Source organism: Sminthopsis crassicaudata, chromosome 6 (assembly GCF_048593235.1).
Source record: "Sminthopsis crassicaudata isolate SCR6 chromosome 6, ASM4859323v1, whole genome shotgun sequence".
NCBI classification, from domain to species: Eukaryota; Metazoa; Chordata; class Mammalia; order Dasyuromorphia; family Dasyuridae; genus Sminthopsis; species Sminthopsis crassicaudata.
This window is the reverse complement of record NC_133622.1, coordinates 256,390,661-256,405,271: the sequence shown is the minus strand read 5'-3', so window position 1 is coordinate 256,405,271 and position 14,611 is coordinate 256,390,661. Positions and strand designations below refer to the sequence as shown.

Sequence of the window (14,611 nt, the reverse complement as noted above, 5' to 3'; positions counted from 1 at the left end):
GGACAGAGTGATAGGAAGCCCGAGATAGAGACAGGCGGAGCCCAGGGGAGAGGGAGCGCCCCTCCCGAGTCGAAGTCCGCCGGCCTCGCCTTCTCCCGGCAGGAGCCTCCCCGGCCTCTTCCCATTCCTGCATCTCTATCCCAGCTCCGCGGGGCGCCAGCCGCGCAGACAAGAAGGTGCCTCCGCCGCGGAGTTTCCCGCAGGGATTTCTATTCAGCGGCTTACGGCCGCGGCCTGGGGTCCGATTAAGGCCCCTCGTTTGGGGGAATCGGGTCGGAGGAAGCCCCGAGAAGGGCGAGGACTTGGCCAATCCCGCCCTCGAGAAGCGCCGCTTCTCTCCAGCGCTTCAGTTCGCTCTAACTTGAACGTCTGCGCAGAGCCTCCCGGCCTCCGACTCCCCCGCCCCGGGAAGGTCCCTGCTTTCCTTCACATTCATTACACAAGCAGAGCTTCAGCGCCTACCTACAGTTAAGCCGGCCGCCCGCACTAACTAAGCCATCCCCCGCACTAACCGAACCATCCCCCGCATTAAGCTATCCCGCAGCTTGCCCCAACCCCATTTTCCTGGGACTAACTTTCCCCTAGCCGAGGGCTAGGCGGCTCGGGCCAGGACGGAGCCCACGCGGGCTCGGTGGGGGGCGTCCCCCACGCCCACAGAGTCCCCCGGCTTCCCAGAGCCTTGCTGTCCTTCCCTGTCTCCCTCTCTGTCTCTTTCCCAAAGAGCCTCCAATTGGGCTGCGGTCCTGCTTCGCTCCTCCCCAGTGCTCTCCCCCACTCCCAAGCCCCGGCGTTCATCTAAATACAATTCGCATTTCTTTTGCAAAAGCACTCACCTCGTCAGCCGAGTGCCGGAGCTAGTTCCAAGTTGACTGATGGGAAAGGTCACCTACCTGAAGTCCATCCTCCCCATCAGCTCACAGAGAGAGCCCGTGCCCATCAACGGGCGGCCTCGCCCATCCAAAGCAGGGCCAGATCTCTGTGTGGGCGCATCCTGCTTTGGACTGAAGGCGGAAGCCCCCGGGAAGAACGCCCTTTCTCCTCTGCCCCCTGCCCCGAGCCGAAGAAAGGGCTTGGCCAATGGCGGGAGCTCGCTAGAGCTGGCTAAGGAGCGAGGCAGGAAGCCAGCCCCCATCTCAGGGAAGAGCGGCTCTTTCCCACCCAGACCCAGCAGCGAGCCTACGTTGAGGGAGTATCCCTCGGAGAGGGCAGCCTCGGGGGGGGAGTCCCCGGGCACCCAGCCCTCCAGCCTAGCTCCAGAACACTTCCCCAGCCTGCCCTCGACCCTCCCCCCATCCTCGGAGAGCCACTTACTGAAGTAGAAGCCGCGGTCGCCACACACAAACTGGAGGGTGTCTACCAGCTCCCCACCACAAAGGGTCTCACTGGGGCGGTAAGCAGCGTTGCAGCACGAGGCAAAGGCCAAAAAGGTGAGTGATAACAGCAACATCTTCTTCATTGGGAAACCCATCTGTGGAGAAAAAGCCGGCCCGAGATTAGTTCACTTCCACGAGCAAGACTGTAGGGGCAGCTGGCCACCCCGACCGGCCCGAAGGGGGGAGAGCGCCTTAGTCCCCGTGACCGAAGCTTGGATCCTACAAGAGAGAAGCAAGAGCTGCCTTTAAAGGGGGGAAGAGAAAATAAACTTGACCCGCTGGCCCGGTTGGTGGAGGAAAGAGGCAAAGTGGCTGAAGGAAGCTTGATGTTAGAAAAAAGTCCCCTTCCCAAGAGAAGGGGCTGCTTTGGGAGGTGGCCCATTGCTAGAGATATTCAAGTGGAGGCTAGATCCCACTTGCTGGGGAAGGCAGCCCCGGAGGGGGATGGAGGGAGGCTGCCCCGGAGGGGGATGGAGGGAGGCTGCCCCGGCGGGGGATGGAGGGAGGCTGCCCCGGCGGGGGATGGAGGGAGGCTGCCCCGGCGGGGGATGGAGGGAGGCTGCCCCGGCGGGGGATGGAGGGAGGCTGCCCCGGCGGGGGATGGAGGGAGGCTGCCCCGGCGGGGGATGGAGGGAGGCTGCCCCGGCGGGGGATGAAGGGGAAGGATGCCTCCAAGGTCCCTTCCAGCTTGGAGGATCACAGCCTGCCCCAAGCCCTCCCAGACTCCGAGGCTTCTTCCCGGGATGTACCGTGAGCTCTTCGGAGGAATAAGGCTGTCTCTCCAGCAGTGCCCAGCAGAAGGTTCGGAGGGTGACTGCTCCGCTCTCAGGGATCTCCGCGACTGAGAGCTGATCTGTGCTCACACATTTATGTAGCCCCCAGCCCCCCAAACCCCGCCCCGTCCATAACCACACCCCCAGTTGTCCCTCCCCTGTCTCCTCCCACTTCTAGCTCCGCCCTTCAGCTCGGCCAATGATATCAGGGTCCCTAAGAGGCGCCCTGGAACCCTTCCAGATGACATCACCATTACCTGGGTCCTCAAGGATTTGCCCAAGTGGGTCCACCCCCTCCCCTCCCAGCCCCAAGACGCAAGGCTTCCGAGCTGCGAGATCAGTGGGCGCCTGTCCCCTGGGGGGCTGTGCTGCCTAATGGACCCTAAGTAACGCTTCAGGGCCCAGCTTCCAGGGGCCTTTCCCTGGCCGGCCTGCCTCTGGGCAAAAAGGCCTCTCCTTCCTAGTTACCTCGCAGATCCCCTGCACTCTTGGGGGGCTCTCTTCTCCCCCCCAACACTTACTCGAGCTGTTCCCCAAGCCAACGAGTGGCCTCCACGAGGGAGCTGACGGGATTTTCTCCCTGCTCAGTCCCAAACTGCCCCTGGGAGCCCCATTTTCGGCCGGGGAAATGTTAGGCAGCCCACCCCGCAGAAGCCCCTCAAGGCGGCCAGGCAGAAAAGCCCAGCGAGCCGGAGGAACACCAACACCCGAGTCTCAAGACAGTTGTTAAACACCCTCGCGGCTCACACTTCCCTCCTTTGAACCTCAGTTCCCCACTATGTCAAATGGGGGCAATCGTTCTTACATTATGCGCCTCCCTGGGGAGGTGTGAGCACAGAGTGTGCAGAGAAAATATCAGAGAAGGAAGGGGGGCAGTGGGGGAGAAGGGCCTTATCCCTGAGCACCTGAGAGCGGGAGCGTGGGCGCACACTCACTCCCACTCGCCCGGGCAATGTCTGTGCTTCCTCCTAAGCCCCTCCCAGCCCCCCTTGAGCGCCGCGAATGGGCTGCCCCGCCGTGGGCTCGTGGGCACTTTAGGTGAGTGGGGAGCGCGAGGCCCCTCGGCCACCAGAGGCTGTTGCAAGACTTGGGCCCGGGCCCGGAAGGGCTGGATTCACTCAGGGGCGGGTGGGTGAGAGCTGCGAGGAGCGCAAGCCTGCCCAAGTTTTCGGAAGACAGCTGGCCAGTTCTCGGGAAGGATTGGGCAAGTCGGCTGGAGTAACCTCACTTAACTCCTCCTCGCGCTTTGTTGTTCCCCATCCCTCCCTCCCCGGCTTCTGAAATTCCTCAGGCAGCCTCCCCAGAAACAGCTTAGCCAGGGCTAAGTGCTGGGGAGGGCGGAGGTGGCGGCCACGCGGGAGCGCGGCCGGGCCGCCCCCCGCAGCCAGCGAGGGAGGGGCGCTGGCGGCCTCGGGGCTGGGGGAGGAGGGCAGGCCCGATTATGGGGGCCTGCCGCCTCCCAAAGCTGAGCCCCGCAGGGCAAAGTCTGGGAGAGGGAGGCAGCTAGAGGAGGAGGAGCCGGGATGCTCTCGGCTGTCCCACCGAGGGAGGGAGGAGGGAGGCTCCCTACCTGCTCTCACTAAGAGCGGAAAGCACTTCGTAAATGTTTGTGGGCTTCTCGATTCCATTGAAATCTATTGCATTGCGTGGGATTGCATTGCATAAAAAAAGAGGGGAGAGAGTAGAGGAGGGGAGAAGAGAGAGGGAAGGGGGGGATGGGGAGAAGAAAGGAGGGAGGAGAAAGGGGGGAAAGGGGAGGAGGGAAAAGGGGAGGGGCTGGAGGGAGGAGGGGCTGGAGGGGGTGGAGAGAAGAGGGATTGGAGGAAGGAAAATGTCCCCCAAGTACCCCCACCCTCCAGAAGTGCTTTCACCTGTGCCTGGAGGAGGCGGCGGGGGGGGTTGTCCCAAAGAGCGTCCAGTTGGGCTGCTGCATTGCTTCGCTCCTCCCCAGTGCTCCCCCTCTCCTCCCCCCCCCAATTTTAGCAAATGTCACTCCACCCTCCTCCCCATATCCTCTATTTCAGGGAGTGCCAGCCCCCTCCTCACATACTTTCCATCAGTCACTGCCAGCCCCCCCCCCCATCACAATCCGGGAATAGGCCAAGAGTTAGCGGGGGCTCATTTTGCTCTAAGGGGGCTGGGAAGGGCGAGGGGCCCCTCCCCTCGATACCTTCTCTTTCCTGAGGGGAGCTGCAGGTAGATTCCTTCCTCCCTCCGCTTCCCATTGGATCTATTCCTTCTCCTTTCAATTCTTTCTCTCCCGATTACCCGCCCCCTCCCCCTCCAAATCTGGTCTCTAATCCCCTCCCTTTCTATCGGTCCCAGCCTTCAGTTTCTCCTTTCTTCAATCGATGGGCTTGCCCCTCCTCTGCTCCCCCTTTCTCCCTGCCTCTTTTTTTCGGCTCCCTCCTCTGCCCCGCCCTTCTCTATGTCCCCCACCCCTTTCAGGGCTAAGCTCTAAGTCTCAGGTCTAGAGGGAAGCTTTCCAGAGTTGCCCCTACCTTTCGGTCCTCGCTCCTCCCTTCTCACACTAGCAACCCACGAACTCGAGTTGGGAGCCTCCTCTCAGACTGCCATCTCTCCTCCAGCCCCCCGGGCACTGACCACGCCTCTTAAGTCTCTAACAGACCCCCGAGCCCCCACGCCTCCCCAAGATTTTCGGGGGAGGGGTTCTTACAAATTGCCTGTTCAATACCACCAAAGTCGAGCTTGGCCCCACCCTGCCCCGCCCATCTAAGGGGGAGGTTCATACCAGCCTCGAGCCCCTCCCAAAAAGAACTTCTGCAAACTAGGGTCGCCTCGTGAACTGAGGCCCCCCCCCCAGTCATCTTACTCATATTCTCCAGGAGCTCCGCCCCCATCCCTCACCGCCTAGGGTGCAAACAACACCTCTGGGTTGGAGCCAGCGGGACTTAGAGAGATGGCGGAGGTGGGGGGGTTGTTGTTCATGTGGGGGGGCCCCCTACGGACCAGACTGGGTCGCCCTTTGGGCGTCCCCTTGCGGACACTCCTGGCATTGCACTACAGCCCCGAGACACGTTTGAGGGGGAGCTGTTTACGCACAACAAGGAGCTTCCCCCCCCCCCCGCTCCCACCCTTCCCGCAGGTCCTTCACGCGGTCCGATTTTCGCCCCCTCCCGAGTGTGCCCCAAGTTTCCGCGAGCCCGAGATAGACCCCGAGAAGAAGCCAGAGCTTCAGGGCGGCCAGGAGAAAGGGGGGAGAGCCCCTGGGCGCGCACTCACGCCCTTCGAGAAGGAAGGGAGTTCCCCCAGCCGCCCCGTCGGTCCCGAGCTGTCTCTTCGAGGACCTCCGCGCGAGGCGGCCAGTCCCCGGGCCTCACCAGTCCCGCGGCGGGGAAGGGACGGGGGCCAGACAGCCGGACGGAGGGGCCGGTCGGCCGGCCGCCTGCTCCGGGGGCCGGGGAGCAGCCGCGTGGCCCGGGGCCGGCCAGCCTGCCGTCTGGGGGGCTTACCTCAAAGCTGCTCCTGCTACTCCCCACCTCCTTGCTGCGGGACTGTTGGAGGGGGCTGACGCTGGCGTCCGCCAACCCTGAAGCGACTCCTCTTGCCATATTCCCTCGCTGACGAAATCTCATCATTGGTCTAATTTTGGATTCGGGTCAGGCTGGTTCTGGCTTTTTATATTGGGGGCGTAGTTCGGGTTTTTTTTTGTCTTTTTTTTTTTTTATCGAGTGGACGGGCTTTGGGGCGGGGCGGGTTGACTTGTTGTTTTTGGGTGAGTTTGGGGAGATAGTGGAGAGGGTTTTAAGAACAGTGGACAGAAGTAGCAGAGGACAGTCAGACGGAAGGACAGGGCAAGGGCGACAGAGAGTGAGCGAGAGCGGCGAGCGAGCGAGCGAGCGAAGCCAGAGGGGGCAGAGGGGAGAGAGAAAAAGAGACAGACAGGGCGAGGACTGAGGGTGCGGGCAGACGGGGGCGGGACGAGCGGGGCGGGGAGGACCGGGGGGGCGCTTAGGAGGGAGAACGGGGTGAAAGGGCGAAGGGGGCACGGGGCGGGGAAGGGAAGACTAAGCGATTGAAGCTAAGGGCAAGAGAAGGGGACCAAACTGCCTCCCACGTCGGGGGGACGCCCCGAGAGCCTGAATCCTCCGCCTCCGGAGTCAGGCTCCAAAGAGACTGGGCTGCAATTTGGGGGATACCGTGGGGCGGACTGAGGGCGGGGAAGGAGATGAGACCTCTGGAGGCGGAACCTGCCTTTTCCCTTTAAGGGAGGTGGAATGGGATGAAAGCTGAGGTAGTTAAGGAAAAGGCAGTTTGGCGTTCCGCACAGAGGCCCCAATTAGCAGCAAAAAAAAAAAAAGGAGGGGGAAGGGGAGGGGGGAGAGGGGAAGGACGCTGATGGACGGAGGGGCGCCGGGCGCGCCTGCAGGATGGAAAGTGAGGCGAGGGCAGCGCCCACGTCGTCGGATGGGATGGAAGGGCGGCGGCGACGCGAAGATGGTGAGCCGACGCTGCGGATCCCCGACTACCTGCTCCGTCTAGGAGGAGACAGACAGACCGGTGCTCCCTCCTTGCTTTTATAACGGTTTGGGAGAACCCGCTCCGATCGCTGGATGTCACTACTGGCGGCAGGCCCGACCCAATGGCTTGGAAGAGGGTTATCTCGCTCCGCCCCCCGGCTCCGCCCCGAAAACCGAGCCAACGAGGGGGGGCGGAGGGGGCAAGGGGAGGTGGCCCCCAGAGCTGGGGGGGGGGCAAAAAAGCGGGGAGAGGAATTTTGTAAAGAAAGCCAAGAAATAAAACAATACAAAAATGAAAGAAATAAAAAATGGGAATGAAATGGGGAAAAGAAAGCAGGGAGAGAAGAAAAAGAAAAGAAAGGAAAGGGGATAAATAAAGAACTAAAGAAAAAGAAAAAAGAAAGACCCAGAAAAGAAGGGAGGAAGAAAGAAAAAGAGAAAGAAAGAGAGAGAGAGAGAGAGAGAGAGAAAGAAAGAAAAGAAAGAAAAAAGAAAGAGAGAAAGAAAAAGAAAGAAAAAGAAAGAAAGGAAAGGCGGGAGAAAGGGGAAAACTGAAAAAGGAAACAAAAAAAGGAGAAGATAAGTTAGGGAACTAGGAAATAAGAAGGGAATGGGAAAGTAAAGAGTAAGAAAAAGCGACAGAACAGAGGAAGGGAAGGAAAAAGAGAAAGAAAACTGAAAGAAGGGAAGGTGAATAGGGTAGAGAAGAAAAAAAGAGAGCAAAGAGAGAAGGAAAGAAATTGTCAAAGGTTTTTCCTTAGCGTATTTGAAAACGCAAAGTTTAGTCTTTCTCTTTCTTCCTTTCTTCCTCTTTTTTCTTTATCTTTCTTTTCTTTCTTTCTCTCTCATTTTTCTTTTTACTTTCCTCTCCCTTTTCTTCCTTCCATCTTTCCATTTTTCTTTTTTCCCTTCTTTCTTTTTACTCCCTTCCTTCCATTCTTTTCTTCCTTCTTTCCTTTCTTCCTTCCTTTTTTCCTTTCTTCCTTTTTTCTTCCTACCTTCTTTTCTTCCTTCCTTCTTTTTTTCTTCCTACCTTCCTTCTTTCCTTCCTTCCTTCCTTCCTTCCTTTGTTTCTTCCTACCTTCCTTCCTTCCTTCCTTTCTCCCTACGTTCCTTCCTTTCTGCCTTCCTTTCTTTCCCCCTTCTTTTCCTTTTTCTCTTCTCTGGAGAAGGGTGGAGCAGGGATAGCTGGCGAGAAAGGTCGCCAGCGGGTAGTGGCGCTGGCTGGAGGGCTGGCAGCGTCGGCTCAGCTTAGAGGCTCTAGATGATGGGGTATGAAGGAGGGGGCTAACAAACTTGGAATAGTTCGGTCAGTCCCTGGGTGCCCAAACTCGGGAGCCTCGCCCAGCTCAGCGTTCGGGGAAAGGATGCGCCTTCTTCCCACAAGAAAACTCTTGAACTTTAAGTTGCAGCCCCGGATTTGCCCTCGACTTTAAGTTGTAGCCCCGGATTTGCCCTCCCGACCCCGCACCCCGCCCGGATCGGCGGCGGAGTTGTCCCACTCTAGCCCCAATCCATCTTTCGCCTCGGAAGGGGCGGCCGGCGCGGCCCGGAAGGTGCTAGCGCAGCCACCACCGAGCGCCCCGTCTCCCCCAGACGCCACCTGTCCTTCCTGCTGCTCCCGCTGCCGCCCCACCCGCTTCTGACCGAATGATCCAGGTGGAGGCTGGAGCGGAGCAAAGGTTCCCTAAAACGCGAGATTCTTGCGCCGCCAGAGCCCGGGCCGCTTGAGCGCCCCCGGAGCTCCAGCCGCGTGCCTCTGGTCCTCCCCAGGCCAGCCAGCCCGGAATCTTTCCGAGGCGCCGGAGGGTAAGCGCACGCGTTAGAGCCATGGCCGCGCCGGAGCTAGCACAACCCTCTGGCCTTACCTTCTCTGGTTGCCTGTTTGTGAACGTGCGCGTTCTAGGCAGAGTCCCAGCCGCTCGCTAACCTCCCAGCGGAGCCTCGCGTCTCCCCGCTCTGTCCGCGTGGCTGTGGGCTCGGCACCTAAGCTGCCAAAGCGGGGCGTGTGCCTGTGTATGGTGGCGAGATGGTCCGGGGGCGCGAAGTCGGGGAGCCGGGCAGCGCGCAGAGAGCGCAGACCCGAGTCGGCCGGGTGACCGGGCTCACGGCAGGGAAGAGGACGCGGGATACCGCTCCCCTTCTTCCGTGGCCTCCGGCAATTCCGAGGGCCAGCTCCGGAGTCCCCCCGGGCTGCTCCCGAGGGGCTCCGAAGGTCCCCAGCTCTGGGCGCAGCAGCCGCTAACTTTTTCTCAAGAGAAAAGAAGCCCGGAGATTTCTCTCGCAGCCAATTTCCCCGACGCCGACGAGGGGGACGGAGAAAGAGGCAGCTTGGGGCCTCCAGAGAGAAGCCAAATAATGGCCCGAACCTGCTGCAGCCGCCGCCCGGACCGTCCACCCTCGGTCCACCGGCCGGGAGGGTGGACAAGTGCAGCTTCGGGACTGAGCGGGCGAGCCGAGAAGGCTGGGAGCCGGGAGCCGGGGCGTCCCCCGCTGGAGCGGGGAGAGGAACCGGGCCGAAAATGACGCGGGTCACCCCCACACGCACACAAGCTTTGCGGACAATCAAATGAAACTGCCCGCTCCCCTTAGCCCCCCAGCGCCGGGAGCGCCCCCAGCTAATCCCTTCTTAGTGAAGACACAAAGGAAAGCCCCCGGGGGGTGAGAGGACAAGCTGCCGGGGTGCGGAGGACCGCCTTCCGGCACACAAGGGCCCCCCAGAAATTATGGGAATCCCTGCGCAGCCAGAGCCCCCGCTATCCCCCAAGCCAGGAAAAAGCATACCCCAGATTCTGCGAAGGTCGGGGCGAGGAGCTGTCCTGGCCAAGCTTTGAACGCTTAATTGCTGCTTCGTTGTCCTCCTCCGCGACAAATAAGAGCGCAATATGTGTGTATGTGTGTGTGAGTGTGTGAGTGCGTGTGTGCGTGTGTGCGAATTGTGGAGGGGCGGCGCGGGGACCCAGCTCGGGGACAGGGGACAGGGAGCGGCGAGGCGCGCGCTGGGGAGCCGGGCTGCCCGCTTGGGACGGAGACCATCCACGCCTCGCTGCGCGGACGGCGCTCGGGTCCCGGGGGCGGGGGGCCGGCGGGGGAGCCCCGGGGCTCCTGGCCGCAGGCACCTCGAGCGGCCGGGGTCACGCTGGCTTGACCTCTAGAGAGAGAAGCGAGGCTGCGGGCGAGTCGGGGGTTATCCCTGCAGAAAATCCTAGAAGACCTGGGGAGAGAAGCGCGGGGGGGCCCCGGGGGTGCCGCGGGGAAGGGGTACCTCGGGACGCCGTCCTGCTCCTCCGCAAAAAGAGCCTTTCTGAGGAAATGGACTGGAAGGGCAGCGGGGCAAAGTCCAGGCTCCGCTTTCAAGGCAAATATTCAACCAGGCACAGGCAGTCCCCGCGCCCGCGATCGAAAGCAGGGCCAAAGTTACCTTAGGGATTGTGTAACTGACCTGGGCCACGCTGGCTTCTCCCGGGGAGGCTGGGGGGCTGGCGGCGGGAGCGGGCGGCCGGGTCCGGCGGCGGCGGCGGCGGCGGGGCAGAGGCCGGGCGGAGGGGGGCAGCGCGCAGCGGCTCTCCGGGCGCCTCGGAACTTTCCCTTTGCGGCGGCAAACCTGAGGTCGTGTCTAAAAGCGCCTCGCGAACAGCTGGGATTGGGGCAGGAGATAGAAATGAGTCTGAGGAAGGGAATGGAAATGAGTGGGGAGCAGGGGATGGAAATGAGTCTGGAGTACGGGATGGAAGTGAGTGGGAAGGAGGGCTGCAAAGCGCTTGGGGAATGGCGCTCTGGCTGAGGGTGGAGTTGGGGTCCTCCTGGAAGATAAGGATGCCCCTGAGCTCCCTGAGGGGAAGGCTGAGGCCCCTGGGGTCACAAAGCTAGAACCACGGGTCCCTGGGGGGGATACTGACGCAAGGGCTCTGGCGACTCGGCTGTGTAGACACGTCTCCAAGGGAGAAGGTGACTCCCCCATAAAACGCAGCTCATTTTCCACCCAGGAGAGCCCGAGCCGGTTGCCTCTTTTTGGATCTCGGCGGGGCACTCAGTCAAGCCAATGTCCCGCTCCGAGAATATCTGGCTTCACCCCCTCCCCATCCCTGCCTCTACTTCCCCCCCAGTCAGTTTCTCCCGTCCCCACCTTTGCCTTGGACAGGGCTGCAGGGCCGCCTATCTCCAGGGAGGGCTGTGGGCCACACAGAAGGGTCGGGCACTAGCCTAGGCTTGCTCCTGTGGAAAGCCGTACCCCAAATGTCTCAAGCACAGCTCGGTTCTGGGGAGGGCAGGGCCAGTGTCTGCTTGGAGATGTACTCCCTGCGTTCCCACGGGAACTGCGCTCCCTCACAGGGACGTTCCCCTTCCTCCAGCTTCTCCCAGGTCTCCCACAGGACCCTGCTCGCAGAGACTTCCCTCTCCGACCCCCCCCCCCATCTCACTGCATCTGCCCGGTGCTGGGCCACACTTCCTTTTCATTCCTTCCCCCGGCATCTGCTAAATCTGCTAAATCTGCTCCTGAGGCACGGCCCGCACTGGGCCTTCTCCCCAGGCTCTGCCTGTCCCGGGAGGTGGGCGCTGGCTGCACCCCGTGGGGCCAGACACATTCCCCAGTCGCTTCCCCTCTCCCGGGGCTCCTTACCAAAGCCCTTTTTTCCCTCGAGCTGTGGCTCTGAGTCGGGCTTGACTCCCTGTGGCTGAGAGCTCAAAGCAACCTCAGTGTTTCCTGAGCAGCCAAAAGCTGAAGGGTCACGACTCTCCAGCAAAGGAAAGAATCCCAGAACGGAGGGCGAGATAGAATCTGGGGATCCCTGGGCTACAAGGAGGTGCTTATCCCCGCACCCCATCTCCACCCCCAAAACTCATCATCCTGCCCTCTACTGGGGCCTCGGAGGCAGACAAGAGGACAGTGATATCAGAGCAGCCCTAAGTCTTCTTTTCCCGGGGCCTCAGCGCCTTCACCCAAAATAAATGAATCCCCCCCCAGGACCAGACTCGAACTCCCTTCCCCTGGGCCTGGCCCTCTCCTGAAGCTTCCTATAGCTACAGCAGGCTGGGAACCCTCAGTGTTGCCCTAATTTGCTGCCTTGATTTCCCCAAGATCCCCAAAGCTGCCTTGGCTCTAGGCGTTGCTGGAATTTTTTAGTTCCCTTTCTCGCTCTGCCTGGCTCTCTCCTGCCCTCCTCTGCCTTCCTGGAAAAGAAGGCCATTCCCTGACCCGACTTGGGCCTTTTCCTTTCCAGCCCTTCAGCGGCTCCCCCAGTTAGGCGGCCTTTCCCCCCTTTTGTCACCTCCGACTCTTGGTTTTGCCCTGCTCACTCCCCTCCGCACTCATTGCTCTGGGCCCCCAGACTCGAGCTGAGCCCACTTGGGGAAGATCCATGGATGGGGAAAGGGGGAGCCTGGGAGGTTGACACAGGAGTCACGGTCTGATACTGGGCCCCGGGGAGCTCCAGCTCTGGAAATCCTTAGGGATTTGGGAACCCCCTAAGGGGCTGGCAGAGGGACAGTAGCGAGTGGCCCCGGGGCTCCGGAGTCTGGGCGGTATCTACGTGGGGGTGAGCGGGCTGGGGAGGCATCTCGGAGCCGAGGAGGGGAACGGAGCCCCGCACAGCCCCCGGCAGACCCCGCAGCTTCAGCCTTCTTTCCAAACTCTTCTTGGCCCTTCTCCCTTCAGTCACACTCTTGGGGAACCCCGGAGCCGGCAGCCCGCTCGGGGCCGGCTTACCTGCGGCGGTCTCCCTCCCCGAGCACCAGCGCGGCGGCTGGTTCCCAGAGGCCGCTCGGGCGCAGAGTGCGCCGGGAAGTTGCTGCCCGGGATCGTGCGCCGGGGAGGGAGCTGCCCGGGATCCGGGAGGAGCACTAAGGGACTGGGCCCCCAACAGGCCGAAACGGGCAGCCGGGGGCTTGGGACGGGACCTGGGCGCGGGGGGCAGTTCGCCCCTTGCGGGCAGTTTCCTCGGGAGCCCCTTCCCCCCGCGGCCAGGGGTCCGGAATATGCCGCGCCCGCCGCCCTGCGCCACTGCCTGGATCGGCGCTCGGAGCCCACGCGGCCTCGGAGGCGCGCTCCCTTCGTCCTGCGGGACCGGGCGGCTGGGGGCGGCCACGCCGGGGGTGAAGGGCCTGAGATTGCCTCGTAGTGTGGGGACACAAACTGGAGCCCGAGCCCCAAAGCGCTGCGCGAAGTGGGGAGCTTCCCCCTCACCCACTCCAGGTTCTAGCATTGTCTTTCGGGTCTTCTCAGCAGCCAGTCCCGAAGATTGGGGGCACCTGGGCCAGCTTCTCTTGCCCATTAGGACTTGCCCTGAACCCCAGAAACCAGAACCTAGCTCGCGAGTCGCGGGAGGAACTCCGAGCCACCGCCCAGCTAGTGCCCCTCGGTCTTGCCGAGCAAGCCTTCGAAAGCCAGGCTGGGGAGTGGGGAGCGGGAGGCGCGGGGGCGCCCCGAGAGTACAGGATGGTCGGGGAACTCCCTGCGCGCTGCCCCAGCCTGGGAAGGCCGCAGCAACACGGGGTCAAGCAGGGCTCGCTCTTTTTCTCTCTCTCTCCTCTCCTCCCTCTCCCATTACCTTCTCCCTCCCTATCTTTGTCTTCCCTTTCTGTGACAGTTTCTCTCTCTTCCATTTCCTCCCTGGTTTTTTCTCTCTCTCCCTTTGTCCTTCACCCTCCCTCTCTTATTCTTCCTTCCCTCTGTCTCCCTTTCCTCCTCTTTGTCTTGCCCTTTCTTATCCCACCCTATCTCTATATCTCTGTCTCAAACTGTCTTTCTCTCTCCCATTCTTTGCCCCCTCCCCACGCTTTTCCCTCTCCCTTTCCTATTCCCCTCCTCTGAATGTCTTTCCTCCTCTCCTCTCTCTTCCCCATCTCATTCCTCTTTCCCATTCCACTCTGTTTACCTGTCTGTCTGTCTGTCTTTCTCCCTCTCTCCTCTCTTTCCTCTTCTCTCCCCTTCCTTACTTTCCTCTCCCTCCCTTTTTCCTCTCCTCTTCTCCTCCTCTTCTTCCTCCTTCTCCTTCCTCCTTTTCCTCTTTTTTCTTTTCTTCTCTTTCTTCTTTCTTTTCTTCTCTTTCTTCTTTCTCTTCTTTTTTCTTTTCTTCTTCTTCTTCTTCTTCTTCTTCTTCTTCTTCTTCTTCTTCTTCTTCTTCTTCTTCTTCTTCTTCTTCTTCTTCTTCTTCTTCTTCTTCTTCTTCTTCTTCTTCTTCTTCCTCCTCTTCCTCCTCCTCTCTCCCATTTCTCCCTTTTTCCTTTCATCTCTGACTCTGTACCTCTCTGCCGACCCCCTCCACAAAGCTTCACTTTCTCCATTGTCTTGTCCCCTTTGACTTCCTCTCCTTCTGCCCATCACAACCTTCTCTCTTATCCTTCCTTCCCTTTCTTTTGTTCTCTACTTCTTCCCCTCTCCAGACTTTCTGCCCTTTTTTTCCCCTCTTCTCATTCTTGCCCTTCACGACACTTAGTGTGGTTCCTGGCACATAATGGGCATTTACTCCGTGCTTTGTGAGTGACCTTTCTCGAAGCCTTTTCTCTTCCCTTCCTGTCCCCACATTTTGACCTCCTGTCCCTTTCTTGTCTCCCAGATTTTCCTCCAGTCCCAGAGACTCTGGTCTCCAAACTTTCACGAATTCCTCCTGCTTAGAAAAGAGGATGCTAGCCCCCTGCCCTGCCCCCACAGGAAGGTTCCTTCCACCGCAGAGGTTCCATTCCCTCAGTTGTACCACTTCCCCTTCCTCCTCCCACACAGGTGAGCCATGTGGAGAAGCTCAGAAACAACCCCAAAAGATACCCAAGTCTCTGTGGTAACTGTTGCCAGAGATTAAAGCAAAGCTAGGAAGAAAGGGGCAGGCCCGGTGGAAGGCCTTTCCCAGGTGTGGGATGTGTGGGCAGGTAGTTGCCAATGGTTCCTTTCCCAGAGGGCCCCCTGCTCACCTTCAAGCCTCCCCAAGTCTCCAGGACTCAAGTCCTAGTGGCCTTATGTGCAGTGTCTCAAGGGTCTTCCTGCAGCTGG

The 14,611-nt window shown here is 60.5% G+C and overlaps 1 protein-coding gene across 8 annotated transcripts in view; it reads right to left on the bottom strand.

Moving 5' to 3' along the window:
* Positions 1 to 14,611, bottom strand: part of IGF2 (insulin like growth factor 2) — a 25,361-nt gene extending 10,750 nt beyond the window's left edge. The window contains exons 1-3 of one of the 8 annotated variants that reach the window (XM_074274899.1): positions 14,533 to 14,611; positions 10,070 to 10,264; positions 1,312 to 1,468 (exon numbers count right to left, since the gene is read on the bottom strand). In XM_074274899.1, coding sequence (XP_074131000.1) covers positions 1,312 to 1,468 — 157 coding nt within the window. In that variant the 5' untranslated portion in view covers positions 10,070 to 10,264; positions 14,533 to 14,611. Of the gene's footprint in view, positions 1 to 1,311; positions 1,469 to 2,122; positions 2,228 to 4,647; positions 4,726 to 5,619; positions 6,718 to 9,411; positions 9,495 to 9,892; positions 9,916 to 10,069; positions 10,265 to 10,753; positions 10,911 to 14,532 lie in introns of those variants that run through there. The other 7 variants (XM_074274900.1, XM_074274904.1, XM_074274903.1 and 4 more) reach the window with 7 other exon arrangements.